We start from the raw sequence: 27,381 nt of genomic DNA on the forward strand, positions 1-27,381 counted from the left end.
CACTCGTGGCTGGGCACAGTGGCTCACACCTGTAATCCCAACACCTCTAGCATACACGAGCGCAGTTCCATCACACCTTCCCCAATTCCTTACATTGCCAGTTTTTTGTTTTATGCTTGGAATTTTTATATTTATTTATTTATTTATTTATTTATGAGACGGAGTCTCACTGTCGCCCAGGCTGGAATGCAGTGGCGCGATCTTGACTCACTGCAATCTCCACCTCCCAGGTTCACGCCATTCTCCTGCCTCAGCCTCCTGACTAGCTGGGACTACAGGCGCCCGCCACCACGCCCGGCTAATTTTTTTGTATTTTTAGTAGAGACAGGGTCTCACCATGTTAGCCAGGATGGTCTCGATCTCCTGACCTCGTGATCCGCCCGTCTCAGCCTCCCAAAGTGCTGGGATTACAAGCTTGAGCCACCGCGCCTGGCCATTTATTTATTTATTTATTTGAGACGGAGTCTCGCTCTGTTGCCCAGGCTGGGGTGCAGTGGCCGGATCTCAGCTCACTGCAAGCTCCATCTCCCGGGTTCACGCCATTCTCCTGCCTCAGCCTCCCGAGGAGCTGGGAGTACAGGCGCCTGCCACCTCGCCCAGCTAGTTTTTTGTATTTTTTAGTAGAGACGGGGTTTCACCATGTTAGCCAGGATGGTCTCGATCTCCTGACCTCGTGATCCGCCCGTCTTGGCCTCCCTAAGTGCTGGAATTACAGGCTTGAACCACCGCGCCCGGCCCTATTTATTTTTTTGAGATGGAGTTTCACTTTTGTTGCCCAGGCTGGAGAGCAATGGTGCGATCTCGGCTCACTGCAACCTCTGCCTCCTGGGTTCAAGCGATTCTCCTACCTCAGCCTTCCTGAGTGGCTGGGATTACAGGCATGCGCCACTATGCCCGGCCAATTTTGTATGTTCAGTAGAGATGGGGCTTCACTATGTTGGTCAGGCTGGTCTCGAACTCCTGACTTCAGGTGATCTGCCTGCCTCAGCCTCCCAAAGTGCTGGGATTACAGGCGTGAGCCACCATGCCCAGCCTTTTTTTTTTTTTTTTTTTTTAAGAGACTGGGTATCGTTCTGTTACCCAGGCTAGAGGAGAGTGGTGTGATCACCACACCCAGCTAATTTTTTTAACCTTCAGTAGTGATAAGGTCTCACTATGTTGCTCAGGCTGGTCTCCTGGCCAACACAGTCAAATCCTAGACTCAGGTGATCCTCCTGCCTTGACTTCCCAAAGTGCTGAGATTACAGGCATAAGCCACCATGCTCAGTCTTACGGTTGGAATTTTTGAAATTACACAGGAGGGCAAATTCTTTCCATGTTTGTTTACTCCCTTGTACTTCAGGGTATGGACCATCTTTTATCTATTGTTGGGGTATCCAAGTTTGTTGTATAAATCTAGATGTATAGATTCTAAATATAACATTGTAACTTTCCAATTACTTGCTTTTTTAATTGTTACTATAAATACTCTTCTAAAGGTTCTAAGTTTTGTTTTGTTTTGTTTTGAGATGGAGTTTTGCTCTTGTTGCCCAGGCTGGAGTGCAATGGTACGATCTTGGCTCACTGCAATCTCCACCTCCCGGGTTCAAGCAATTCTTCTGCCTCAGGCTCCCGAGTAGCGTAGATTACAGGTGTGTGCCACCATACCTGGCTAATTCTGTATTTTTAGTAGAGACGGGGTTTCTCCATGTTGGTCAGGCTGGTCTCGAACTCCCGACCTCAGGTGATCTGCCCGCCTCGGTCTACCAAAGTGCTGGGATTATAGGCATGAACCACCATGCCCAACCAGGTTCTAAGTTTTTATACGTTCAAATCTATTGTTGTTTCTTTTGTGAGCTTATGTGAGTCACTAATTTTTCTGACAAATTGGTCCCGCTTATTTGTTTTTTAAGAGATGAGGTCTTGCTGTGTTGCCCCAGGCTGGTCTTGAATTCCTGGCCTCAAGCAATGCCTTGGCCTCCCAAAGTGCTGGGATTACAAGCGTAAGCCACTGTGCCTCACGCGAGTCCCACTTTCCAAGCATTTGTAACTGTTCCCTGGAATCCAGGACTTGGCTTACGTTTCTTAGAAATTCCAATGATACAGAAGAAACTTAGAAACCTGGCTAAGAAAATGTATAAAAACAGAGGGAACAGTTAAAAAGTGTTTCAATACAAAAATTAGGACCAGGCACGGTGGCTCGCGCCTGTAATCCTAGCACTTTGGGAGGCCGAGGCGGACGGATCACCCGAGGTCGGGTTCGAGAACAGCCTGACCAACATGGAGAGACCCCCATCTCTACCAAAAATACAAAATTAGCTGGGCATGGTAGCGCATGCCTATAATCCCAGCTATTCGGGAGGCTGAGGCAGGAGAATCGCTTCAACCCGGGAGGTGGAGGTTGCAGTGAGCTGAGATCATGCCACTGCACTCCAGCCTGGGCAACAAGAGTGAAATTCCGTCTCAAAAAAAAAAAAAAATTAGCCATGTGTGGTGGCAGGAACCTGTAATCCCAGCTACTCCGGAGGCTGAGGCAGGAGAATCGTTTGAACCTGGGAGGCAGAGGTTGCAGTGAGCCGAGATCGTGCCACTGCACTCCAGCCTGGGCAACAAGAACGAGACTCCATCTCAAAAAAAAAAAAAAACAAGGCCGGGCGCGGTGGCTCAAGCCTGTAATCCCAGCACTTTGGGAGGCCGAGACGGGTGGATCACGAGGTCAGGAGATCGAGACCATCCTGGCTAACACGGTGAAACCCCATCTCTACTAAAAAATACAAAAAAAAAAACTAGCTGGGCGAGGTGGCGGGCGCCTGTAGTCCCAGCTACTCGGGAGGCTGAGGCAGGAGAATGGCGTAAACCTGGGAGGCGGAGCTTGCAGTGAGCTGAGATCTGGCCACTGCACTCCAGCCTGGGCCACAGAGCGAAACTCCGTCTCAAAAAAAAAAAAAAAAAAGTGTTTCAATTTAACTTCAACCCAACCAGTTCTTGAGTCTGAGAAAAGATGCCCACAGATGTCCCCAGAGATGTCTTGGCCAGGAACGCATTACCTGAGGTAGGTGGGGGGCTCTGTGCTGATGGACACAGCCTTGTACTTCTCATCGTTGCCGTCCAGAATCTCTTCCACTTCCGAGGCTTTTAACAGGGTCACACTGGTGGCTAGAGTCGTGTATCCGTGATCTGTAACAGACAGACATCACTGGGTCACTCTGCTGGTGGCGGTGGCACACAGCAGCCAGCCAAGTGGATGCAGCACATCAAGGTCCTCTCATGCGGGAGGTGGGAAAAGCAAGGTGTCAAACTCACTACTACCGAATGCTGGCCTCTTCCAAAAGGGCAATCTGGACTGAGTGCTTCACTTACAAGTCCTGCTGGGTAGAGCCTCCAAAGGGACTGATTTAGACTAATCTGCCCCAGGAGCACTGGCTCAGGGGCAGAGGGTAGTGCTCAGGGCAGCACCAGCAACTACAATACAGCACGACCAGCAGGGACACCTTGGTCCTCACTCGGGAAAAGAAAGGCCCCAGAGTAACGCCCCAGTGGGAAGAGGTCTGACACCACCACAATCCACAACACGATGCGAGGTGGGGAGATGGAATGGGAGATGAAGAATGCTTTTCTTTTAAAACAAGAGCCCAGAGAGTTGGAAAGAGCTGCTTCACACCAAACCCGAATTTCTATCCCCGAGTGGGTCCAGATGGGCTGCCTGGAAAGCAGGACAGATTCTAGGCAGCTCGACCCCTCGCTCTTCCAGGGAACCTCCGTCAAGAGCTACCTGTCTGTGGGCCCAGTCTGGCTTCTCCTGGAGAAATCAATCGCTTATGGGGAAGGTATCTCCCAAGACTTAGCCCAGGGACTTGCGGAGGGGGAAGCAAAGCTGGGGACTCACTGTGTTACCGACTGATGCTCTGCTGGGGGAAGAGGGGGAACAAAAAGGAAACTGTTTTAAGCAAGTGAGTAGAAATGTCATAGCAGCGGATCAAAAAGAAGCTCCGGCTCCTGCATTAAAAGAACCACTACTTTCCCGCAGTGGACAAAACCACAGCAGCACCTACAGACACAAACAAACAGGGCAGACTACGAAGCATCGCGCACGTGCTCACAGACACACCCAGGCCCAGGGCAGCTCTCTACAAGGCGCCATTGCCACGTGGGAAGCAGTTTCGCCACCTGCCAAAGGACATGCTGTGTCCATACCCAAATGTCTCCATGGGAGTGTCTCCTGCAGAGCCCCCAGGATGTCTGAAGAGTACCCTTTCACCCTGCACAGAGCTGCCGTGACCCAAAGCCCACTAGTTTCACTAGTGTTGGGCGGCTCAACTAGCAAGCCCCAGGCACACGCAGGCCACCAGGAGCAGGGACATGCACATGAGCTCTAGCACACTGGCTGCCAGGATGAAGTGCTATGGGATGGATGTGCTCTGGGAAGCAAGCGGTGAAAGCCCCAGAGGGGAGTGGGAGCTGGGACCACCACCCGCCACTCGGGCTGCATGGAAGATGATTATGGCGACACACCCACGGCAGATGGCAGAGCATCGCAGCATTCCTAAAACGTTTTGAGACCAACATGTCTTCACAGCACCTGCTAGTGTCCCGGCCCCGGCCCGCTCACGTACCCACTGGCCCTGCTGGAATACCTGACAGTGGACCACCAATGGCTCCCTGGAGCCGCTTCCTCGCCTGGAGTGCTCACAGGGCGGCCCACCCCTGGGATGCTCCCTGCCCGACTAAGGCCAAGGCTGCAGTGAAGACACTCTGGAGTGAAAACGTTTTATCTTCATGACATAAGCGAGTGGTTTTGAAACAGGTTTACAAACCCTCGTGAAGACGCACCCTTAGTGTTAGGTTTTGTTTTTTTACCATGTGACGATGCAACTATTTTCTTCCTCTCTTCCACAGTGGCTAGTCGCCTCCAGAGTGAGGGGTATCTCTTGTACAGAGAACCTCGGAACATACGGAGGTAGTTTCCCACCTATGAGTAAAGCAAGAAGGCTCATTATGAGGGTCGCAGCACCACAGGGAAGGGGAGGGTCCTGGTGCAGACTGCATCAAGCAACAGACAAACAGGCCTTGAGGTGGCCCCCAGGCGCCAAGCTTTCCGCAGCATTAAAACACATTCTGCTGATACGAAGGGTTCACCAGCAGTGCACATCTGGCCTGCATGTGTGCATCCTGACAACAGAACCAAGTTCCAAAACGCCTGGGCAGACGCCTGAGTGGGAGGCCCCCAGAGCTTAGTAAGAAACTCGTGGTGATTCTGATTTTGGACTAAGGATCTCTGGCACTTTCCAGAAATGCAAGGCCTCCTTGACCTTCTTTTATCTTAAGGACGAGACTTTGATATTTTTACGATGTAATAAACACCAAAAAGGTCTTTTCATTTTAGACAGATGCCAGATAATTTCCCCCATGGCCTGTGCTGCTTTGTTTAGTAACAAAACCCAAACCAGGGATACCAAAGGAATTTTCCAAAAGGTTTACAAGGCAATCACCAGATTATTGGCAATCACCAGACTGCTATATAAATCATCACTGACTCAAACAATGACTTCAGTTTGCTTGTACCAAGTACTGAAAGTATGACTTCCTTAAGGAAAATAAATCTAGTCCTAAAGATTTTATGAGGGTACCCTATTGTCTCACTGACTTTTCAAGTATGATCGCTTCGGAGTCACATTGCAGGGGATGGCCAGTAGACTGGGTGCTAGGTGCTGGCTCCATCTGTAACCTGGGATCACTTCCCATTTTCTGGGTCTCTTTACTCATTTGCCAAATGCTCAGCAACTCTGAACTTCACCGCATGAAGGACTACTTCTATTATTTTTCCCATTTTATCTACCCAACATAGTATATATTTTTAATTTTAAAATTTATTTTTAATTTTTATTATTATTTTTGAGACAGTGTCTCACTGTGTCATCCAGGCTCAAGTGCAGTGGTGTGATCATAGCTCACTACAGCCTCGAAATTCCGGGCTCAAGCGATCCTCCTGCCTCAGCCTCCTGAGTAGCTGGGACTATAGTTGCGTGCCACTACAACCAGCGAATTTTTGTATTTTTTGTAGAGACAGGGTTTCACCATGTTGCCCAGGCTGGTCTCAAACTCCTGGGCACAAGTGATCTGCCCACCTCGGTCTCCCAAAGTGCTGGGATTACAGGTGTGAGCCACATACCCGGCCTAATTAAAAAAAATTAAAATAAAAATGTGTAGAGACAAGAGTCTCACTATGTTGCCCAGGCTGGTCTTAAACTCCTAGGCTCAAGTGATTCTCCTGCCTTGGCCTCCCAAAGTGCTGGGATCATAGGTATGAGACCCAGGCATAGTATTAAATAAAATGTTTCTCCATTTTCAGCAGTGACTATAATCAACAACGAGGGCTACTAAACACTGTGAGAGAACAGCAGCCACAGCAACCCACTCGCTTTCCACACAGAAGGCACAGACCCCTCTATGTTATTTGGCTTGTGTGTCAGTGTCATCCAGTATCATGGTAAATGTAGAGTTTCCATTCGGTTTTTTAAAAGAAATTGACAGGCCGGGCGCGGTGGCTCAAGCCTGTAATCCCAGCACTTAGGGAGGCCGAGACGGGCGGATCACGAGGTCAGGAGATCGAGACCATCCTGGCTAACATGGTGAAACCCCGTCTCTACTAAAAAATACAAAAAAAAAAACTAGCCGGGCGAGGTGGCGGGCACCTGTAGTCCTGGCTACTCGGGAGGCTGAGGCAGGAGAATGGCGTAAACCCGGGAGGCAGAGCTTGCAGTGAGCTGAGATCCGGCCACTGCACTCCAGCCTAGGCGACAGAGCAAGACTCCGTCTCAAACAAAAGAAAAAAAAAAAAAAGAAATTGACAATATTCCCCACTATGACTACCTTGCAGGCCCTGCAGGGCTCTGAGACTCCTAGATGCCCCCCAAAGCCCCTTCAGAACTTAGGAAACTGGGCTTGCCTTCCTGGCTTTTCTCTGAACCAGCCTTCACCCTCTTGGGACCCAGGTTTCCTGAATACAAAATGAAGGTGCTGGATTGGGGATCTGTTATGGTCCTCAAAGCTCCGTGACTCTGTTTGGTAAATACAGCTGTCTGTTAATGGCAGAACAGTGACACACACTCATAGTAAATGCAGATGCCCTCCCAAGACAGCGCCACAGATGGCACATGGAGGCACTGGGGATGTTGCTCTGGCTGGCCCACCTCTCTGAATATAGTGCCTGTTTTCCACCGGGCAGTGTGCTGGGACCATCCACCCACCACTGTCACTGGAGCTACTGAATTTCAATAGAGTTCTGACCTTGAACCCTTCCCTAAACTCTGAAGGTCTGATGATTAAGTCAGGTCCAAAAAAACAAACTGCCCGTCCATCTGAGTCTCTTACAGGCTGGGTCTCAGGAAGATTATTCTTACTGGGAGGCCCAGGAGTGAAGGGGCTGAAAGACAAGACTGTAATTAACTTTCTAGAAACTACAATGTGTTTTGGGGAAGATCCTGGAGACCATCTAGTCTAAGTATTCACATTATACATGTGAGAAACGTGACACCAAGGCAGAGCAGGGCGGGAACCAGGCCTCCCAAGGTTCTTCCCACTTGGCCACGCCCAGCTTCTCAATTTGCTCCAACTAATAAATGAAAGCTTTCTTTTGAAGTGTCACTCACTCAGAGCCAAACTGATTACCTTTTTTTTTTTTTTTATTACACTTTAAGTTCTAGGGTACATGTGCACAACGTGCAGGTTTGTTACATATGTATACTTGTGCCATGCTGGTGTGCTGCACCCATCAACCCGTCAGCACCCATCAACTCGTCATTTATATCAGGTATAACTCCCAATGCAATCCCTCCCCTCTCCCCCCAAAACTGATTACTTTTACACCCATTAGATCAGGTAAACAACTCATCTAGTATTGAAATTCAACAGCTTTTTGCATTCTGCAGTTAGGCAGGTGCCTACCAGCCAACGAGGACCATTCTGAATTGTGGCAGATGGACAGGCACTGGCTCCACCTCCCCAGCACTTTGAACAGTTGTAATTTAAGTGACAACCTTGAACAGTTGTAATTTAAGTGACGTGAAAATTTTATTGCATCCTGCAATTTTTGTTTTATAAAAATTGATGGAGGCCAGGCACAGTGGCTCACACCTATAATCCCAGCACTTTGGGAGGCCAAAGCAGCCAGATCACTTGAGCTCACAAGTTTAAGACCAGCCTGGACAACACGGTAAAACCCCATCTTTACTAAAAATACAAAAATTAGCCAGGTGTGGTGGTGTGAGCCTGTAGTCCCAGCTACTTGGGAGACTGAGGTGGGAGGACCGCCTGAGCCTGAGAGGCAAAGGTTGCAGTGAGCCGAGATTGCACCACTACATTCCAGCCTGGGTGACAGAGTCAGACCTTGTCGAGGAAAAAAAAGAAAAAAAAAGGGTGGAAAATGCTAACACTAAAGTTCTGACGCTATTGACCTTAGTCTCAAGCCATGGGACTCAGTGAGAGCATCTTGAAGCTTCATTAATTCATGCTATGCTCAATTGTGAAAGAAAAAAACCCCACAAGTTTATTTATTTATTTATTTTTTATTTTTTTTTTTTTTTTTATTTTTTTTGAGACGGAGTCTCGCTCTGTCGCCCAGGCTGGAGTGCAGTGGCCGGATTTCAGCTCACTGCAAGCTCCGCCTCCCGGGTTTACGCCATTCTCCTGCCTCAGCCTCCCGAGTAACTGGGACTACAGGCGCCCGCCACCACGCCCGGCTAGTTTTTTGTTTTTTTTTTTAGTAGAGACGGGGTTTCACTGTGTTAGCCAGGACGGTCTTGATCTCCTGACCTCGTGATCCGCCCGTCTCGGCCTCCCAAAGTGCTGGGATTACAGGCTTGAGCCACCGCGCCCGGCCCCCACAAGTTTAAAAAGTATGAATGTGCTGAGTGTGAGTGCGGTGGCTCACACCTGTAATTCCAGTACTTTGAGAGGCTGAGGTGCAAGGATCACTTGAGCCCAGGAATTCAAGACCAGCCTGGGTAACATGGCAAAACTCCATCTCTACAAAAAATACAAAAAGTAGTCGGGCATGGTGGTGCAAACCTGTAGTCCCAGCTACTTGGGAGGCTGAGGCAAGAGGATTGCTTGAGCCCAGGAGGTCAAGGCTGCAGTGAGCCAGGATCACACGACTGCACCAAAGCCTGGATAACAAAGTGAGACCTTTTTTCAAAAATAAAAATAAAACAAAATAAAGCATGAATAAAATGCTGGAATATGACACTAAAAACTGCTACAAGGAGAAGAAACTCATTGCATTTCATGACAGCTTTAATTCTCCAGGATTGGCACTTACTTCCTTACATGAGACTCTACTGCTTGACATTTGTACATCTGAACTGCATATCCATAATTTTTTAAAAAGGTAACATATACTAGCTGGGGACTGCCTTTGGAGCAAAAAAGGCTAGTTTGAGACAATCTGGAAAAACCTAATATATGGCCGGGCGTGGTGGTGTAATTACAGGATTACATGCCTGTAATCCTAGCACTTTGGGAGACCCAGGCAGGTGGACTGCTTGAGCCCAGGAGTTGGAGACCAGCCTGGGCAACATAGCGAGACCCCGTCTCTATAAAAAACGAAAAACAAGAACCTAATATACTGGGAACAAACACCCATTAAAGGCCAGTTGTACGGTTTTCCTAAAGTCAGTCATCCAGTTCATGCAACAAAATGCAGCCTCTCTAGTTAAGGGTTAAACATCCTTAGGCTCTTTCCCCTGTAACAATTCAGAATCAGTTCACAGATATGGAAAGTGTCAATTGCTTCAGAATTGCTGAAAGATCTGGCTTACGCATGGGGCCCCTTATTCACCCAAAAGCAAACATCCTCCAATCTGTTTCTTCACTGGTAAACAAAGGTCAAAACACCTCCACTGCCCACCTTAGAGGCAACAAACACAATGGGGATGAGCCCTCACTAAGTCCGAGGTTTCCAGTCTGCCATTTCAGGTTCCCACAAGTAGCAATGGGAGGAGGGGCGCACGTGAAATTTACAACCTCTAAAAAGGGTCAAAGGCAGCAGTGTGGTCCCTAAAGCGTGGCAGGGGCTAACTCAATATCCCGTTGATTTGCGTCTGGCTGGAAACCAACCCAGCGCGGAACCACTGGGGCCCCTCGCGGCGCCAAAATCCTGGTAGCACTGCAGACTGCGGACCTCGGCGAAAAGGGTAAGGAAATCCCAGGTCGATGAGGGGGCGGGGGCCATGCCCGACACGCCCACTAGGCCACGCCCTGCAGCCCCGAGCGCGCGAGCGCGCGCGCCCGCCCGCCCCGATGAATGGAGACGCGCGCTCTCGGCGCATGGGCCTGCCCCAGGGCTCCCGCGGGGCCGAGCCCGGGGAGGGCGAGGACGCGCCGCGGGCTACCTCGGAGCCGATCATGTAGAACTCGCCGTCGTCCTCCAGCTGGAACTTCACGGGCTTCTGCCCGAAGGTCTTGCTCAGCGCCATCATCATCATTGCGGCGGCAGAGGCGGGCGGCCGGAGCCGGGCTGCGAGAGATCGGGAGGGCTGGGGCGGGGCCGGGGCGTGCCGGGCCGAGGGAAACCCAAGCCGGAAGGCGAAATGTGGACCGGGCCGGGTACTGGCGCCTCAGACGGGCTCCTCAGCCGCCGCCGCCGCCGCCGCAGACGACGACCAGGCCGCCCTCAGTGCGCAAGCGCTGGCGTTGACGCTGACGCGCGCGCCGCCGCTCAAACAAAAGGCCGGGCGCGCCTCCGCGGACCCCTTAAAGGAGCCACGACTAATTTCTCTTTCTCCCAGGCTGCCTCCCAAGTCGTGGTGTAGAGGACTTCTCACGGACAAAAATAGCCACTGAGGTCCTGAGTCAAGCAGTAGCTTTCCCAGTCTTACAGCCAGGACTGGAACTGGCCCAGGGGAAAAGAAATGAAGTGAGACCTGAGGGAAGAGGACCTAGTATCTGGAAGCCTGAGTGGTCTTGGCATGCTTTGGTACCCCAGGCTCGTGCCTTAGCTTTCCCACTCCTAAAACGCAGTGCAGCTGAGCAGATAGGCAGGACCCTAGGAACAGATATCCCAGTTCCGGGCCTACGGCTGTCCCTGCAGTTGTGGAGGTGGGCAAAATGACAACAGCAGATGAGGCTTGGCAATGTTCAAAGGCCCAGGTGGTATTTGGTTTGGCTGGTGCATCAGATGAGCCAGAGTTAGAAGGGAGGGACACCTTCCACCTTCTCCATTCCCCTCTTAGCTTCGCACTCTGCTTAACCCAGCCCTATGGTGGGGAGCGAAACCAGGCAGCCCAGTCCTGCGGCTCTGCCTCTTGGCTCTTACAGCCTGAAGCTAGTGAAACTAATGAAAGTCTCAAAGCAATTATGTAACTGATTGAATAATGCAGGGAGTAAAACAGTGGCCCACTACTGATGATTTCATACAGTTCAGTCTAATGAAATTGCAGCTGTGGCTGGGGTCAGTGGCTCATGCCTATAATCCCAACTCTTTAGGAGGCCAAGGCAGGGAGGATCACTTGAAGCCAAGAGTTTGAGACCAGACTGGACAAGACAGCAAGACCCTGTCTCTACAAAAATTTCAAAATAAATAAGCTGGGTGTGGCACGGTGGTGTGCACCTGTAGCCCTGGCTACTTGGGAAGTGGAGAGGGAAAGATCCCTTAAGCCCAGGAGTTTAAGGTTATAGTGAGCTGATTGTACCACTGCACTGCAGCCTGGGCAACAAAGGGAGATCCTGTCTCTCTCACAAAAAAAAAAAAAAATGCAACTATGGTAAATGCTATTACAAAGACACACATGGGGCTGGAAGGTAGGGCAAGGAGACACTGGAGAGTTGGGAAGGGCAGTGACTGAAGTTGCTTTGTTCAGTATCCTCACAGTGGGAAACCAAAGTACAGTAATCCCTCAGTATCCATGGGAATTGGTTCCAGGACCCCCTGCAGATAATAAAGTCCACAGATGCTCAAGTCCATTATAAAAATGGTGTCATACTTGCATATAACCTACACACATTTTCCTGTATACCTTAAATCATCTCTAGATTCCTTATACTACCCAATACAATGCAAATGCTATATAAATAGTTGTTATACTATATTGTTAGGGAACAACAACAAGGAAAAAAGTCCGTACATGTTCAGTACAGAGGTAACTATCCTTTATTTATTTATGTATTTATTTTTTGAGATGGAGTTTTGCTCTTGTCACCCAGGCTGGAGTGCAATGGCACTATCTCGGCTCACTGTAACTTCCACCTCCCATGTTCAAGTGATTCTCCTGCCTCAGCCTCCCAAGTAGCTGGGATTACAGGCTCCTGCCACCACACCCAGCTAATTTTGTACTTTTAGTAGAGATGGAGTTTCACCATGTTGGCCAGACTGGTCTTGAACTCCTGATCTCAGGTGATCCACCCACCTCGGCCTCCCAAAGAACTGGGATTACAGGCACGAGCCACTGTGCCCAGCCGTATCCTTTTTTTATTTTTTATTTTTTTGAGATAGAGTCTCACTCTGTCACCCAGGCTGGAGTGCAGTGGCGCAGTCTCGGCTCACTGCAAGCTCCGCCTTCCGGGTTCACGCCATTCTCCTGTCTCAGCCTCCCAAGTAGCTAGGACTACAGGTGTACACCACCATGCCCACCTAATTTTTTGTATTTTTAGTAGAGACGGAGTTTCATCATGTTAGCTAGGATGGTCTCGATCTCCTGACCTCGTGATCCGCCCGCCTTGGCCTCCCAAAATGCTGGGATTACAGGTGTGAGCCACCACGCCTGGCCTTGCATCCTTTTTTTAAACATTTTTTTTTTCTACCCAAGGTTAGTTAAGCCTATGGATGCAGAAACCACAGCTATGTATGGAAGGCTGGACTGTGGCATGAACAGATAAAATGACCACCACCCTGGAGGATGAACAGAGGGGACAAGTAGGAAAGTGGGGAGCCAGTTAAGAAGTCACTATAACAAAATGTGATGTAGAAATGGAGCAGAAGGAGCCCTGAGCACCGTGCCCAGCCCCAAGGGCCAGAGGCTTGGGGTTGGCGGACTTCGACCCTGGCTCCCAGGACAGGGCTGAATATTGGCCAGGCCTCCCCATCCTAGCTGAACATTCACAAAAAGAGACCAAGCAGGCAGGTAGAAAACAACTGTGTTTAATGACAATCCTCAGTTTAAAAAAAAGAAGAAGAAGAAGAAGCTTTATACACACTGTACACACATTTACAATGGCTTTGGAGGATAGCAGTGCTGCAAAAAAGGGCTTCAGGAGGATCCAGCCTGGGAAAGGATTGAGGTATGTTGCAGCCTCCAGGGTCCAGGGTCTCCTGCATGAAGAATCTCCCTCCCCAGTTGACTGTGAACTTTTTGGCCTGGATTCTGCAGAACAGATTTCCAGGATTGTCAGCCAGAAGGCAGACAGATGCAGGCACCTACCAAGACCTGACCTCAGGAAGTGGTCCTGCCCTACAGCCCAGTTGCTCAGCCAGGGCTGAAGGCCACGGGGCCCCAGCACCCTTGCTTCAGTGCCAGCCCCTGGAAGGAACTTCACAACAGGGATATAGCAAGGATACTTCAGTTGCCCCAGCCCTGCCATGGTGCTACCCTGAGGGACAGGGATGGAGACAGGGCAGCCAGGTTTGCCAGGACCTGCATAGCTGGCCCAAGACTGCCCTTCCTCTTATGTCATGCCAAAGCCTCCCTACCCAGTCTGAGACAGTTGCTGGCAGGTGACCACGACCTGCATGGCCTTCCCTGCAGTTGTCATGGTGGTTGTACCCCACCCCATCCCCCTGAGGAGACATGGACTCAGTCCCATGCCTGGTGCCCATAGCCACAAAGATGACCATGGGTCTCTAGCCTGATATTCGTGGCCTGCCAGGGGTCAGCACCCCTGAGGGCATCCAACCCATGGTCAGAGGAAAGTGTTGGCAGGCTCGGCACAGCCGAAGAAGTCAGGACCCACGAGACGGGGGAAGCCTTCCAGAGCCTTCACCTTCACAGGATCAAACTTCCAGTAGAGGCGGCCGCGCAGGAAGTAGGCATAACCTGAGAAGAGAAGGTGGTCAAGCCTAGGTGAGTGGACACTGGGCCCTACTCCTGCCTGTCAGGCTGTGCCCAGGGATGGGCACTAAGGGAGGGCTGGGTGAGTAGCCCTTGGCCACTGCTGAGTTCCTCGAGTCCTGCAGGATCCAGGGCCAGCCTTTTGGAACCTCTCTTCCCTCTAGGGAGCCCTTCTGCCTGCCCTGGAATCTGGGCTGGGCTAATACCCAGCCTGACAGGTACTCAGAGCCTCAGAGGCCTGAGTCCCACCTCTCAGGAAAGCAAGTCCCGTTGCCTCTACCACCCTCCACATCACTCTCTCCTGCACCCATTAACCAGGCTATTGACGGGCATCCTGGAGTCCTGGAGCTGGAGGCTATCCTAGGATAGCTGTCCCAGTGGGTCCTGATGTGGGAGAAAGAACACAGAAGAGGAGCCCAGCAGGGGAGGGAGCACTGGACTGGCTCTAGCCCTCTGTGGTTGTGGGAGGCTGGGTGGGTCAGTGGTTAGGAGCAGGGACCATCAGGGTAGAAGTCGAGGTTAGGGGCCTCATTGCCTGAGCCTCTGTTTGCTCCTCTGGAAACTGGGTTCACAACAGGTGTTACATCAGAGGGCTGTTCTGAGAACTGGATGAGACCAGTAAGGAGCTTAGAGCATTGTTGGCCCTCAGTGTATGGCAGTTTATTGTTCTACTGGCTGTGGCTGAGGAACCAGGGTAAGACCTTGCACTTCTCTGACCCTCAGTCTGCTCATCTGCAACATGGAATGCAGCACTAGCTGGCCACCGAGAAGAGGGCAGATGGTGCTGGGCAAAGGACCTGTGATGAAGAGCCAGGCTTCCTGTTGCAGGCATGTGGGAGCCCAGCCACCACCAGGTGGGAGATGCGGCTGCTGTGCCCACCTCCCACCAGCTACCCATCCCCAACGCACCATCAGCATCCTGGAAGGCAGCGTCGATCTCAGAGGGCACCCCTCGCCAGTCAGTGGCCCTGCGGGGCACAGGACTATCCACACGCCGGGTGCTGGGGTGGAAACGCCAGTAGTCCCTGCCTCGGAAGAAGTAGATCTTGTTCTTCTCAGGACCCCAGACCAAGGCGGCATGGACCGGGAACCTCACCAGGCCCAACTCGGTAAGGGGTGCAGGGCCCAGGACTGGCTTTTCACCGTCGTACACCCAGTACTGAGCACCTGCCGGAGAGGGAAGAGGCTGCAAGGACCTGCCCAGCCACCACTGCCATGCCCAGCCACTGTGGACCTGCTTGACCCCCACCACAGACTCTCCCAGCCATAGTCTCCTCATTAGTAAAACATGCAGGCCAATAATGCCTGCTCAGCACGCCACCCGCAGAGGGAAGTGGGAGGCCTGGGATAAGCTGGGTCAGTGAATGCTCTGTAAACTAGCGCATGGGCGAGGTTACTCTCTTCAGTGGAGGGCTGTCTGGGCGCCTGCTCCTTCCACTGGCATTTGGCCATGACAAATGCCTGCTGACCACTCCCTGGGGCCCTGCAGGCTGGGCTGCCCTGGAACCCACGCAGGTTTCCCATGCTGTGCCTTCATTTGTGAAGTGCCTGGCATCTGCAACGCTCCAGGCTCTCATCTCTGCCAGTTGAAGATGGAAATCCCAGCTCTAGGATGACAGACCTGGATCAATTCCCTGCCCTGCCTCTTCCCAGCTACACTCTCGGTGAGTCACTTCACTGCCTGGGAGCCCCAGAGGCCGCATCTCTAGAACCCTGCCCCATGGGGTGGCTATGAGGGTTGAATGCACCAACACGCGGCTCCACCGTGCAATCGCTTCCATGCTGCTCCTATCTCAAGAGCCACCTCCGGGAGCCTCCTACCTGTGCCTGAGGAGCAAACCACACTCTCTCCCTTGGCCCCCAGGCTTTGGGGCACCTCTCCCTGTCCACTGTGTCCCTGAGGATCCGTCTGTTCCTGCCTTTGGCCATAACATTCCTGGCTCTGGGAAGTCTCTCGAGCAGATCCCCAACCCCCACTCACCTTGGAAGAACCAAATGTGGCCCCGGGCATCCTCAAAGGCAGCGTCCACAGGGCTGGGCAGTCCCTGCCAGTGGCGAGAGGCCAGTGCTGGGTAGCCGGGTTGCAGCTGGCCCCCACGCAGGCGCCACACAAAGCCCGCTTTGAAGAAAAAGAGCTCGCCTCGGATGGTGGAGACCGCGTCAAAGGAGGCCTCACAGGCATCTGGTGGGGCACCCGGCTGTGGGGGGAGAGAGGGACATATGCCGAGGGCATATGCTGCAGCCACAGCGGCCAGCAGAGGAGCAGGGGGACTGGCGGGCAGGGCCTCACCTCCAGCGGTGCAATCTCATTGGTGTCTATCCCAGCCTGGGGGCCCAGGGCTGGGGTCCTGGAGGTAACAGTGGGCCAGGGCTGGCCATATAGGTGTTGAATGCCCCTGCGGTCATCTGGGCTGAGACTCAGCGGGTAGCGGAAGGTGTAGAAAGCAGACATCAGGGCCTTGGCGGCTGTTGTGTGCTGCAGCCCCAGTACGTGGCCAAATTCATGGGCTGCCACCTGCAGCAGGTCTGTGCCTGGAAAAGGGAGGTGGCTCAGCAACCCCCGAACCTCCTGCCCAGGACATCCAGCTCCAGACCCCAGCTCAGTGACCTTGGCGAGTCCCCATTCTTTATGATCTTCAGTTGCCCCATCTGGAAAATGGGTCCCCAGCCCATACCCTGGTCATCCCCGATAGTCCAGGTCTCATCATAGTCGAAGTGGACATCCCCTTCTCGGTGAGTCTTAGGGAAGAAGGCATGGGCCAGGATGCCCCCAGGCCCATCAAACGGCAGGTCGTCCCCATGCCAGTACCTACAGATGGGTGGGGACGGGGTCAGTGGCTGCTGGCAGGTGAGGCTGTTCCTGGAGAGGTCCCAGGCCGCCCATTCACCTGGCGAAGTCGATCATGATGTCAGCATGGCCCTCGTGCACCTCAGTGAAGGTGAGTGGCGTCACATCGCTCCATACCTTTAAGGCCTCTGCCATCGTCTGCCGCACCTGCTCCTGCACCAGCTGCCATGGGAACCGAAGGATCCTGGAGGGAGATGGAGGGGCCTGGGCCTCAGGGAAGGGACAGCCCCCAACGGCTGCGGCACCAGGAGTTGCCCCTGGATGCTTGATGGGTGTGTGAACACTGAGGACACAGGCCAGGTGTGCTCTGGGCCTCAGCTTCAGCGCACTGGTCTCCCTGGCCACACAGGCACATGTGTATGTGGTTTGCTCATACTTAGGCAAATACAAGTGTCTGCATTCAGTGGAAAGAACCAGGAGCAGAGGTCCTGAGACCCCCATCCTAGACCTGACAGTGCCATTCACTGTGGGGAGACCTTGGTTCCTTGAGCCCCCGTTGGTTCCCAGACCCCCACTTAGGAAATTCTGAAGACCCCAGTCTCAGCTCCAATGCTGTGTGACACCAGCCCATTCTTCATTCCCAGGCTGGGTCCCCACCCGCAGGCTGTGTGAGTCCCAGCTTCCCCATCACCTGCCCAGGGTCCTCCCAGCTCACCCAGTGAGATGCCCACTATTGCCTCTCCCTGCTTACCACTGTCTCCACCTGCTCGAAGCCCAAGTTGTGATGGTAGAGTTGGACAATGACATGGCTGACACCCACCTCAGACTGAGGATGGGGCTATGTCTGCCTCATTCACCATGGAGTCCCAGAGCCTGGTCCTTACAGGTCTCTAGTAAAGGCTGCCTGAGTGAATGAACACCTGTCCGCAGGCATGTGCTGGGACTCTGCATGATGACAGAGGCACTGCCCCTCTGCTGAGGGAGGGTCTCCATATGTGTGTGTGTCTAAGTCGGGGTTTCAGGGTGTTTGCCCATAGATGCCCCCCCTGGGGTTCAGCGGGCACACAGTTCTGTTAGACACAAAGATCTACCCCTGGCCTGCATCTCAAGCAGCAGCTGTGAGGGAGGCTGGCTTACCCACGGATACACAGGTGGCTTCCTAGTGTCCTGCTCCCAGGCCCCTACCTGTAGGTGAGATCCGTCTTCTCCCAGCGCCCGCCGGACAGCACGAACCTCTTCTGTCGGTTGCGGGCACTCAGCCCATCAGGTGGGTCAGGCACGCCACAGCGGGGAGGCCTAAGGCCACTGGCAGGCCGGGGGGCCTCCTGCGTGGCAGGGGCAGGCGCTGGGCTACTGGGCAGGGCTGCATGCCAGGGCTGTGGCCCCCTCCCCTCGGCATGGCGGTGGTGGGCGTCCTAGGCAGGAGAGATGACACGAGGGTCTGGTCAGGCCTAAGGTCCACATGGCCCACAGTTAGAGGTGTGGCCCATCAGCAAATCCACGTGCAAGCCCAGCCCACTGTGTGGCAGGGCAAATGGGAGGAAAAGGGGACCAGCATATGGCCAGGCCGTTTGGCATCGGCCTGGCTCTCTGGTTTCCTGACACCTTGTTCCAGGGCATCAAGCTGTCCCCCACAGCGTGGAGGGCCCTGGGCTGCCTGTCACCTACTCCAACTACTTAGGCCAATGAGGACTGGGGGTAGGGGCACACTGGGACTGGCTATGAGCCATACACTCCAGGAATAGACCGCAAAAAGCTTCCTCCGAGGGAACACCAGGCAACCTCCTCCTGCTCCCCACAGAAATTCACTTCCACCTCCCTTTCTTCCTGTGTCCACTAAGTTCAGACACACCTGGGTCACTCCCCATGCTGCTGTCCCTGTCGTGTGAGCAGGCTCTGCCCTCTCTCCTGTCCAGGATTTCCCCCACCTCCTCCCCAGCGTGGAGCGGCTGTAGCCCTGCAGTGTGGCCTCAGTCAGTGTAATCTGACTGCTGGGGGTGACACTGATTTGTGGACTGGACAAGGTGAGGTACGTACAGCACCTAGCATAGGCCCAGCACCCGGGAGGGCACCTGGTCACTGAGGCCTGGCTTCTAGCAGAGGCAGTTTTGGTCACACCCCACCAGGGCTTGGAGTAAGGTGGGAGCTGATCTGTGATCTGCCTGCCTTCTTCAAGCGGGGAGGGTGGGGACACTTAATTACCAGGTGCCCAGCCCCACTCGCCAAAGCCCCAGGACCACAGATGGCAATTCAGACCTGAGCTACATCCTGCTACCCGTCTATAAGTCTCCAGGGCAGAAGTTACAGTTCTTGTGCATGAGAAAAACAGAAGCTCAGAGAGGTTGGAGGCCATGCAAAGTCACCCAGCAAGGGCACGGCAAGGCCAGGCCAGGACCCTGGCAGCCCAGGGCTAAGGCTAAGGCCTGGTTCTGGATACAGCACAGAAGCCAAGTCTCCTTCCTGCACTGAAGGAGAGGGATGGAGCTGTGCTGTTTGCTGAGAGACTCAGCACCTGTCTGGTCCGGGCAACTGCAGCCTCCTCACAGCCATATTTGGGGCAGGAGCTCAGCCACCCAGGCCCCACCTCACCCTCAGCCTTTGGCAGCTCTCCCAGGCTCCAGACACCCCAGGGATCTGATCACCGTCCCAACGCTCCCTGCTCCTGATCCCAGAGCTGAGGAGTCAAGAACACCCCACCATGAAGGGGGGCCTTCTGAACACAGAGGCTATGGAACTACTAATGGTGTGAGGCTCTGCAGCAGCTTCCTCCCGTTTCCGAGCTTGCTTATTGCATGGTTACCTGGCACAGCGCAGCCTCACTGGGTTGTGGGTTCTGGCCGATTCTGGGCTTATTGGTTTTTTGTTTTGTTTTCTTGAGACAGAGTCTCACCCTGTTGCCCAGGCTGGAGTGCAGTGGCACGATCTCGGCTCACTACAACCTCCACCTCCTGGGTTCAAGCAGTTATCTGCCTCAGCCTTCCAAGTAGCTGGGATTACAGGTGCCCACCACCACGCCTGGCTAATTTTTTTTTTTTTTTTTGAGAGCCTCGCTCTGCTGCCCAGGCTGGAGTGCAGTGATGCAATCTTGGCTCACTGCAAGCTCCGTCTCCCGGGTTCACGCCATTCTCCTCCTCAGCTTCCCGAGTAGCTGGGACTACAGGCACATGGTGCCACACCTGGCTAATTTTTTTGTATTTTTAGTAGGGAAGGGGTTTTACCTTGTTAGCCAGGATGGTCTCGATCTCCTGACCTCGTGATCCACCCGCCTCGGCCTCCCAAAGTGCTGGGATTACAGGCATGAGCCACCGCACCCAGCCACACACCTAATTTTTGTTTTGTTTTGTTTTGTTTTTTGAGATAGAGTCTCGCTCTGCCGCCCGGGCTGGAGTGCAGTGGCCGGATCTCAGCTCACTTCAGCTCACTGCAAGCTCTGCCTCCCGGGTTTACACCATTCTCCTGCCTCAGCCTCCCGAGTAGCTGGGACTACAGGCACCCGCTACCACGCCCGGCTAGTTTTTTGTATTTTTTAGTAGAGACGGGGTTTCACCGTGTTAGCCAGGATGGTCTCGATCTCCTGACCTCGTGATCCACCCGTCTCGGCCTCCCAAAGTGCTGGGATTACAGGCTTGAGCCACCGCGCCCGGCCTAATTTTTGTATTTTTAATAGAGATAACATTTCACCATCTTGGCCATGCTGGTCTTGAACTCCTGACCTCATGATCCACCTCCTCAGCCTCCCAAAGTACTGGGATTGCAGGCGTGAGCCACCGCACCCAGCCTGGGCTTATTGTTAATACGTACTTATCACTGGTTGCAGGTTAGGACCTTGGCAACAGCTCCACGGACTTGCTCTTAGCCCCTGATGGAACCTCTCACCAACTCCACCATCATCACCCTCGTTTCCAAGATGAGGAAATGCACCCCAGAGGAGTTAAGCAGCTTGCTCAAATAACAGCTGGCAGGCAGCGGACTGTCTGTACTCACAGCCCACCCAGCTCCCTCCTACCTCTGCTCTGCAGGGGTTGAGTCACCCTTCCCCTGAAGGAGGGACCCAGGCTGGCCTCACCTTGGTGACAGAAGAGAAGGAACTCAAATTATTCAGCGCCTGCTATTTCCCGGGCATTTTGCAGGCAGGTTCGTTGGGCTTCCAATACCCACCAGGAAGGTGGAGATGCTACATGTCCAGTTCTCCCATGGAGGATGTGGGCTGCCAGAGGGGCCTGCCTCCTCCTCCTGGCCACACTGCCCCCTTGACCTACAGGAGAAACAGATTGCTTTCCCCAGCCTGGCAGGGGTATGAAGACCCTCCCTGGAAAGGGCAGAGCTGTGCTGTCCCCTAAGAGCTCCAAACAACCCAGAGCCCAGCCTGCCAGCTCTGTCTATGCCCATGGCCAGAAATCTCTTCTCTCCTCTGCCCTCCAGTGAGTCCTGGTGCAGACAGCCATGGAGGGAGAGCCATGGGCATGCCCCACCCCTTCCACTGTCCTTTCCTGTCCTTCTGTCATGAGGCACCCAGTCCATGCCCAAACCCCTGGATCATGACAATCTTAGTGTAGCAAAAAGAGCCAGCCATTGAGGTTCAGAAGGCCTAGTTCTATGACATGGAGACTCTAGACAAGTCATCTTCCTCTCTTAGCCTTAACTTTTCTATCTGTCAAATGGGGACGGTGCCACAGCAAAGGGCTACATGACATCCTTCTGTAATGCCTGCTGTAGCCTCTGGCACAGAGAAGCACCTCTTACCTGGCCCTGTTCCTTGTCCCTCTAGGCCCTCCCCTCCCATGTTTGGGAATCTGCCCTTGCCAGTCCCTATAGCTCCCATCACCCACCTCCCCTCTAGCTTCCCAACCAAATCTCCAGGCCTCAAATGGTAAAACAGAAGCCACAGCTAGAAGACAACTTTCAGGCCTAGAAAAGAGAAGCGCCTTGTGCGGGGTCTTCCGGCATATCAAGGTCTCTTCTCCCTGTCCATGTCTCGTTCATTAAATTCTTAGAAAGTGAGTGAGCGGCCGGGCGCGGTGGCTCAAGCCTGTAATCCCAGCACTTTGGGAGGCCGAGACGGGTGCATCGCGAGGTCAGGAGATCGAGACCAACCTAGCTAACACGGCGAAACCCCGTCTCTACTAAAAAATACAAAAAACTAGCCGGGCGAGGTGGTGGGCGCCTGTAGTCCCAGCTACTCGGGAGGCTGAGGCAGGAGAATGGCATAAACCCGGGAGGCGGAGCTTGCAGTGAGCTGAGATCTGGCCACTGCACTCCAGCCTGGGCGACAGAGCCAGACTCCATCTCAAAAAAAAAAAAAAAAAAAAGAAAGTGAGTGAGCAGGAGATTCTAGAAATGAGGCCTCTAGCTAGTGAGGTTGTTTTTAGAGCCCATGTTTTTTTTTTTTTTTTTTTTTTTTTTGAGACGGAGTCTTGCTCTGTCGCCGGGGCTGGAGTGCAGTGGCCGGATCTCAGCTCACTGCAAGCTCCGCCTCCCGGGTTCACGCCATTCTCCTGCCTCAGCCTCCCGAGTAGCTGGGACTACAGACGCCCGCCACCTCGCCCGGCTAGTTTTTTGTATTTTTTAGTAGAGACGGGGTTTCACAGTGTTCGTCAGGATGGTCTCGATCTCCTGACCTCGTGATCCGCCCGTCTCGGCCTCCCAAAGTGCTGGGATTACAGGCTTGAGCCACCGCGCCCGGCCGACCATGTTTTTTTTTAAAACCCATGAGCTCTTGGCCTCAGTTTCCCCATGGCTGGGATAGGACACACACTGTCTGCCTCACTGTCCTCCCACACTTCATCTTTCCGAGTCCTTTCTGGCCTGGGGCCAGATGCCCTAACTACAAGGTGTGGCATGAAGCAGCTTGCTACTTGTGAGACAGGTAGGCTTGGCCTTCCCAGGACTCTTGGGATTCAGTGAGGTGAGGTGATAGACACAGGCCACCCTGGCCTCATCTACACCCCTGGGGAGTTTGAGGAACAAACAGCTCCCCCATTTCCCAGAGGATGAGACAGAGCCCAGAGAGGTTAAGGACTTTGCCTGGGATCACACAGCAAGTCAAGCAAGAGCTGGGCCTAGACCTGGGGCTCAAGCCTCCCACATCCAGGGCTTCCCCCTGTCTCTTCAGCTCTTGGCTTTTCTCCAAAACCCACTTTCCCAAGAAGCATTCCTGCTTCCAGTGCATTCCCTCTGTCTTGGCCAGTAGCCTCCCTTGGCCTGCCCTGTGGTGGGTTCTTAGCTCACTTAGCTCCGCCCTCCTCTGGCAGGCACCAAACCTCAGCCTCAGACACATTCAAGGAATTTCTCAGCTGATCTAGTGTCCTGGCAGAGCTTAGAGACTCAGAGTCACCCCCGCCCCGGAGTCAACTTGCAATCCAGAAAATGGGAGGCAACAGATAGAGGGGAGATAAGGGAGGACCCCAGGGTGCCAGGAAACCACTGCAGAAGGCTGGGTTCATTGTGCCCCTTTCTGGGCCTCAGTTTGCAGTCGGTCTAGTGGGTATAATTAATTATAGCTATGCCTTCTGATGTCAGTGGGAGGCGAGCCTTCGAGGAAGGCACTTGTTAGGCTATGGAGGCACTTGTTAGGCTATGGAGGAAGATGGGAGCATCACCATGCAGGTATCATCATGACCCTCTGAGGCTCAGAGAGGTCAAGCAACCTGCCCAACCCGCACAGCCAGTTGGCAAGCAGGGATCTCTTCTCCCTCAAGCCTTCACCTAATTTTCCTATTCTCACCCCTCTGCTGCTGGCTCTAGGAAGGATGGTAGCTTCATCTCATCCATCGGACTGCAGGGCTTCCATCAACCCTGAAAACTGGAAACTGGGCTGGATAAATATTTACAGAGTTCTCCCAGCCCTGCTGAAGGCAGCCTAAGGATAAACACATCACAGGTGACCCCAAATGCTCCCTGCGTGTTTGCAGAATGACAGACCACAGTCCAGCTCAGATCCCACCCCAAGCTGGCCCCCAGCTCCAGCACTGACCATGCACAAGTGTCAAAGTGGCAGCTACAGGTGACAGTGTTTCTAGTGAGCCTGGCATCACCTCATTGCTCAGCAGTGGGCACAGCAGAAGGCACTGTTGCCCCCTCCCACCCCCACTCCCACTAGAGATAGAGTAAGTAAGATTCTGAGGCATGGCAGGATTCACCCAGGGTCGCATGGTTCAAACCCAGATCTCTCCAGTTTCCAGACCTGTGGGTTCAATGGCTACCCACAGTGATTCCTGACTCTGTCCCAAGTCCTAGGGACCAAGAGGGGCTGGGAAGGAGGCAAGACTCCAGACTGAGATGCCCCTCCTGCGCTCTACCTCACCCATCCCATCCCTTTCTGCTCCCATAGCCAGCACAGGACAAGGCTGCCCAGGGCAGAGCCAGAGTGGCTGGACAGAGGTTCCTAGCCTGGCCAGGCCTCCCTCCTCACCAAGCCAGTCCTGAGACTCCTGCCTGTCACCCCCTCCTGCTCCCTTCTCTGCCCAAGCTGTCTGGATGCCTCCGCTGTGGAGTGGAGTGGCCCAGGCACCCAAGGAGCTGTGGACCCACAGTGGCCCAGGCTCTGGCCCCAGGCCCTGTGACTGGTGCCTGGAAGTGCCCCAGGGAAGGGGCAGTTTTGGGGACACATGCAAGCTGTCACACACACCTCCATGACATGTCCCTCCTCTCCTCACTCTGCCGTCCTCTCTTACCTGGGCTTTCCTCTCCTTTCCTGAGCACATAAATTCTCCCTTTCCTTTCTCTCCCTGCTTCTTTCTGACAGCCACCTCTCAGTCACACACACACTGCACTCATACTATTTCATACTCATGTTCTCCTGGCTCCAAGCCTCCCGAAGCTGCTGCCAGCAGGTGCCCGCGAGGTACATCTCCAGGCTCAGACCCCATTTCCCGCAGCACAGCGCTGCCCTCCCCAGCTCTCCCTTTATCCTCCATCCCACCGCACACCTGGAGGTGTACTAACTGTGGCCACACACCTGCAGGCTGACACCTGCCTGGGATCTGCTCGGCTTTGTCCCTGCGATGAATAGGGGGCCCTGTAACCACTCCCTCTGCTACTTCCTTCAATGCACACTCCAGCACCAGCGGCTGGAGCGCGAGAGGCAGGTCCCCACGCTGGGAGCAAGCGTGAGTCCAGCGTGGAGTCCCGTCCCACCAGCCCGAGCGATGCCGGCGCCGGCTCCCTTTCACACCCGCAGGGACTGGAAGCTCGCTGTCTATCACGCCTAGAGGAAACCAGAAAGCGTTTAGGGTACCGGGCGCAGGAGGCCACCCGGGGCGCCCCCTTGGGTCCGGATCTGCCGCTGGGCCCAGCCCGCGTGCCCCGCGCCCCTTCGGCGAGGAGCGCCCGGCGAGTGGCGGGCACTCACCGGCGGCAGAGCCCGGGCCAGCAGCGGCGGCGGCTGGAGCAGCAGCAGCAGCATCGGGAGCAGGAGGGCGCGCGGGGCCGCGCTGCGGAGCCAGGCGGCCGGAGCCATCCGCCCCGGGGCTGCTGGGCTTGCTGGGCCGCGCCGGGCCGCCGCCCCTTATAGCTTCCGCCCCACCCCCGGCCCGCCCCGGCCCCGCCCCCCGCCGCCTTTTGTTCTGAGCTCTCCTGGCCGCCGCGGCCCGGGTGGGGGAGGTGAAAGGGGAGGGGACGGCCCAGCGGGGTCGAGGGTCGGAGACAGGGTCCTGCCCCGGGGCTGGCCAAGTCCCTGTCTGGTGCTAGGTGACCCTGGCCAACCCATGCCACTCTGGGCCTCAGTTTCTCCGCTGGGTGGTGGCCGTCCAAAGCCTTAGACTTGGCTAGAGTCTGAGAGGAGTCGGGTTTCATGGGTCCCATCCGTACCCCCACCTTTGTGAAGGCGCATCCCACTGGGTCTCCTTGGTGGCCAGACCTCCGACCTCTGCTAGCTTGTGACAGGTGGTCCTACCCACAAGCAAGTTCCCCCACCCCTCAGAGCCTCAACGGATCCTTCTAGAAGATGACACAATAGCCCCTCTGAGGAAAGGGATATTATTTTATTTATTATTATTATTTTCTTCTGAGACACAGTCTCTCTCTGTCTCCCAGGCAGGAGTGCAGACATGTGATCTCCACTCACTGCAACCTCCACCTCCCAGGTTCAAACGAATCTCCTGCCTCAGCCTCCCAAATAACTGGGACCACAGACGTGTGCCACCGTGCCCGGCTAATTTTCGTATTTTTAGTAGAGATGGGGTTTCTCCATGTTGGCCAGGCTGGTCTCGAACTCCTGACCTCAAGAGATCTGCCCGCCTTGGCCTCCCAAAGTGCTGGGATTACATGAGTGAGCCATTGCACCTGGTCAGGAAAGGGATATTAAAATGTGTCCCAGGGGAAAGTGAGGCATATGGCAGGGACTGGCCAGTCCTTCAGCTTGGATAGACCAAAGCTTACAGATAGGGAAACTGAGGCTCCAAGAGGGAGGAGCCAGGCTTTTCCATACCAGCAGACAAGTGGAGGGGTCAGGAGGTCCTCTAGCTGGTCAGCTGGGGGGAGGATGCTGTCAGAAGGATGCGGGAGGTGTATGAGTGGAGTACTGGGCCCCCAGGGCGTACCCTGGTCAGGGCCCAGCAAGCCCCTGGGGACCCCTCCAGGCTAGCCACCTGAGACTTGAAAGAAAGGAGGTGAGAGGCTGGGGCACAGTGAGTCACACCTGTAATCCCAGCACTTTGGGAGGCCGAGGCAGGTGGATCACGAGGTCAGGAGTTGGAGACCAGCCTGACTAACATGGTGAAACCCTGTCTCTACTAAAAATACAAAAATTAGCCAGCCATGGTGGCACATGCCTGTAAGCCCAGCTATTCAGGAGGCTGAGGCAGGAGAATCATTTGAACCCAGGAGGCGGAGGTTGCGGTAAGCTGAGATTGTGCCATTGCACTCCAGTGTGGGCAACAGTGAAACTCCATCTCAAAACAAAAAAAAAGAAAGGAGGTTAGACTCAAAGGAGGGGGTGTGTCCACATTCTGGAAGGGATCCTCCAGTCTCATCCCTGATTTTTGGGGTTACCCAATCCTGCTGTACACCCCCTGAAATGATGAAGGGCCTCACCACCTCACCAGGCAACCTGTTCCATCATTGGTGGCCCTGCAGAGCCACAATCCAGGCAGTGGCTCCCATCCTGGCAGGCAGCGCTCTGAGCTGCTCTAAGGTGAAGCTGTGGTCAGGAAGCCTGGGCCAAGAAAGGAAAGCGGGTGGGGAAACCTTTCACAGCTTATTCAAGAAGACTCCACAGAGACTCCTAGAGGGCAAGGAGAAGTAAGACAGGAGTGATTTTTACAACCTAGACAGTTCATAATCTTTTTTCTCTTCTTCTTTTTTTGTTTTTTTGAGACCGAGTCTCGCTCTGTCGCCCAGGCTGGAGTGCAGTGATGCGATCTCGGCTCACTGCAACCTCCGCCTCCTGGGTTCACGCCATTCTCCTGCCTTAGCCTCCTGAGTAGCTGGGACTACAGGCGCCTGCCACCACGCCCAGCTAATTTTTTTTTTTTTTTTTTTTTTTTTTTTTTTTTTTTGAGACGGAGTCTCGCTCTGTCGCCCGGACTGGAGTGCAGTGGCCGGATCTCAGCTCACTGCAAGCTCCGCCTCCCGGGT

At 53.9% G+C, this 27,381-nt stretch overlaps 3 protein-coding genes across 4 annotated transcripts in view; all 3 read right to left on the reverse strand.

Annotated features, from left to right (window-relative positions):
* The window catches only part of SMARCB1 (SWI/SNF related, matrix associated, actin dependent regulator of chromatin, subfamily b, member 1), a 45,167-nt gene extending 34,470 nt beyond the window's left edge, over positions 1–10,697 (reverse strand). Inside the window, exons 1-3 of one of the 2 annotated variants that reach the window (XM_033233974.1) lie at positions 10,368–10,671; positions 4,810–4,948; positions 3,027–3,156 (exon numbers count right to left, since the gene is read on the reverse strand). In XM_033233974.1, coding sequence (XP_033089865.1) covers positions 3,027–3,156; positions 4,810–4,948; positions 10,368–10,460 — 362 coding nt within the window. In that variant the 5' untranslated portion in view covers positions 10,461–10,671. Of the gene's footprint in view, positions 1–3,026; positions 3,157–4,809; positions 4,949–10,367 lie in introns of both variants that reach the window. The other variant, XM_033233975.1, reaches the window with a different exon arrangement.
* The window catches only part of LOC117096507 (aggrecan core protein-like), a 443,073-nt gene that overhangs the window by 233,811 nt on the left and 181,881 nt on the right, over positions 1–27,381 (reverse strand). The gene's annotated exons all lie outside the window — the stretch shown is intronic.
* On the reverse strand, positions 13,096–25,310 carry MMP11 (matrix metallopeptidase 11). Its single transcript, XM_033233970.1, has 8 exons — positions 25,157–25,310; positions 17,992–18,221; positions 16,907–17,050; positions 16,694–16,827; positions 16,309–16,550; positions 16,000–16,216; positions 14,928–15,185; positions 13,096–14,003 (listed from the first exon to the last, which is right to left on the reverse strand). Exons 1-8 carry the CDS (start codon positions 25,262–25,264, stop codon positions 13,870–13,872), a joined length of 1,467 nt encoding a protein of 488 aa, XP_033089861.1. The 5' UTR covers positions 25,265–25,310; the 3' UTR covers positions 13,096–13,869.

The sequence above is a fragment of the Trachypithecus francoisi genome, unplaced genomic scaffold (assembly GCF_009764315.1).
Source record: "Trachypithecus francoisi isolate TF-2019V2 unplaced genomic scaffold, Tfra_2.0 Lachesis_group14, whole genome shotgun sequence".
Taxonomy (NCBI): Eukaryota; Metazoa; Chordata; class Mammalia; order Primates; family Cercopithecidae; genus Trachypithecus; species Trachypithecus francoisi.

Excerpts from the sequence above, each read along its gene's own strand:
- MMP11 (XM_033233970.1), bottom strand. The coding sequence starts at position 25,264 with ATGGCTCCGGCCGCCTGGCTCCGCAGCGCGGCCCCGCGCGCCCTCCTG. Across the intron at positions 18,222-25,156 it reads TGGCCCGGGCTCTGCCGCCG|GACGCCCACCACCGCCATGC; the intron begins GTGAGTGCCCGC and ends TCTCCTGCCTAG. Across the intron at positions 15,186-15,999 it reads CCACATTTGGTTCTTCCAAG|GTGCTCAGTACTGGGTGTAC; the intron begins GTGAGTGGGGGT and ends CCTCTCCGGCAG.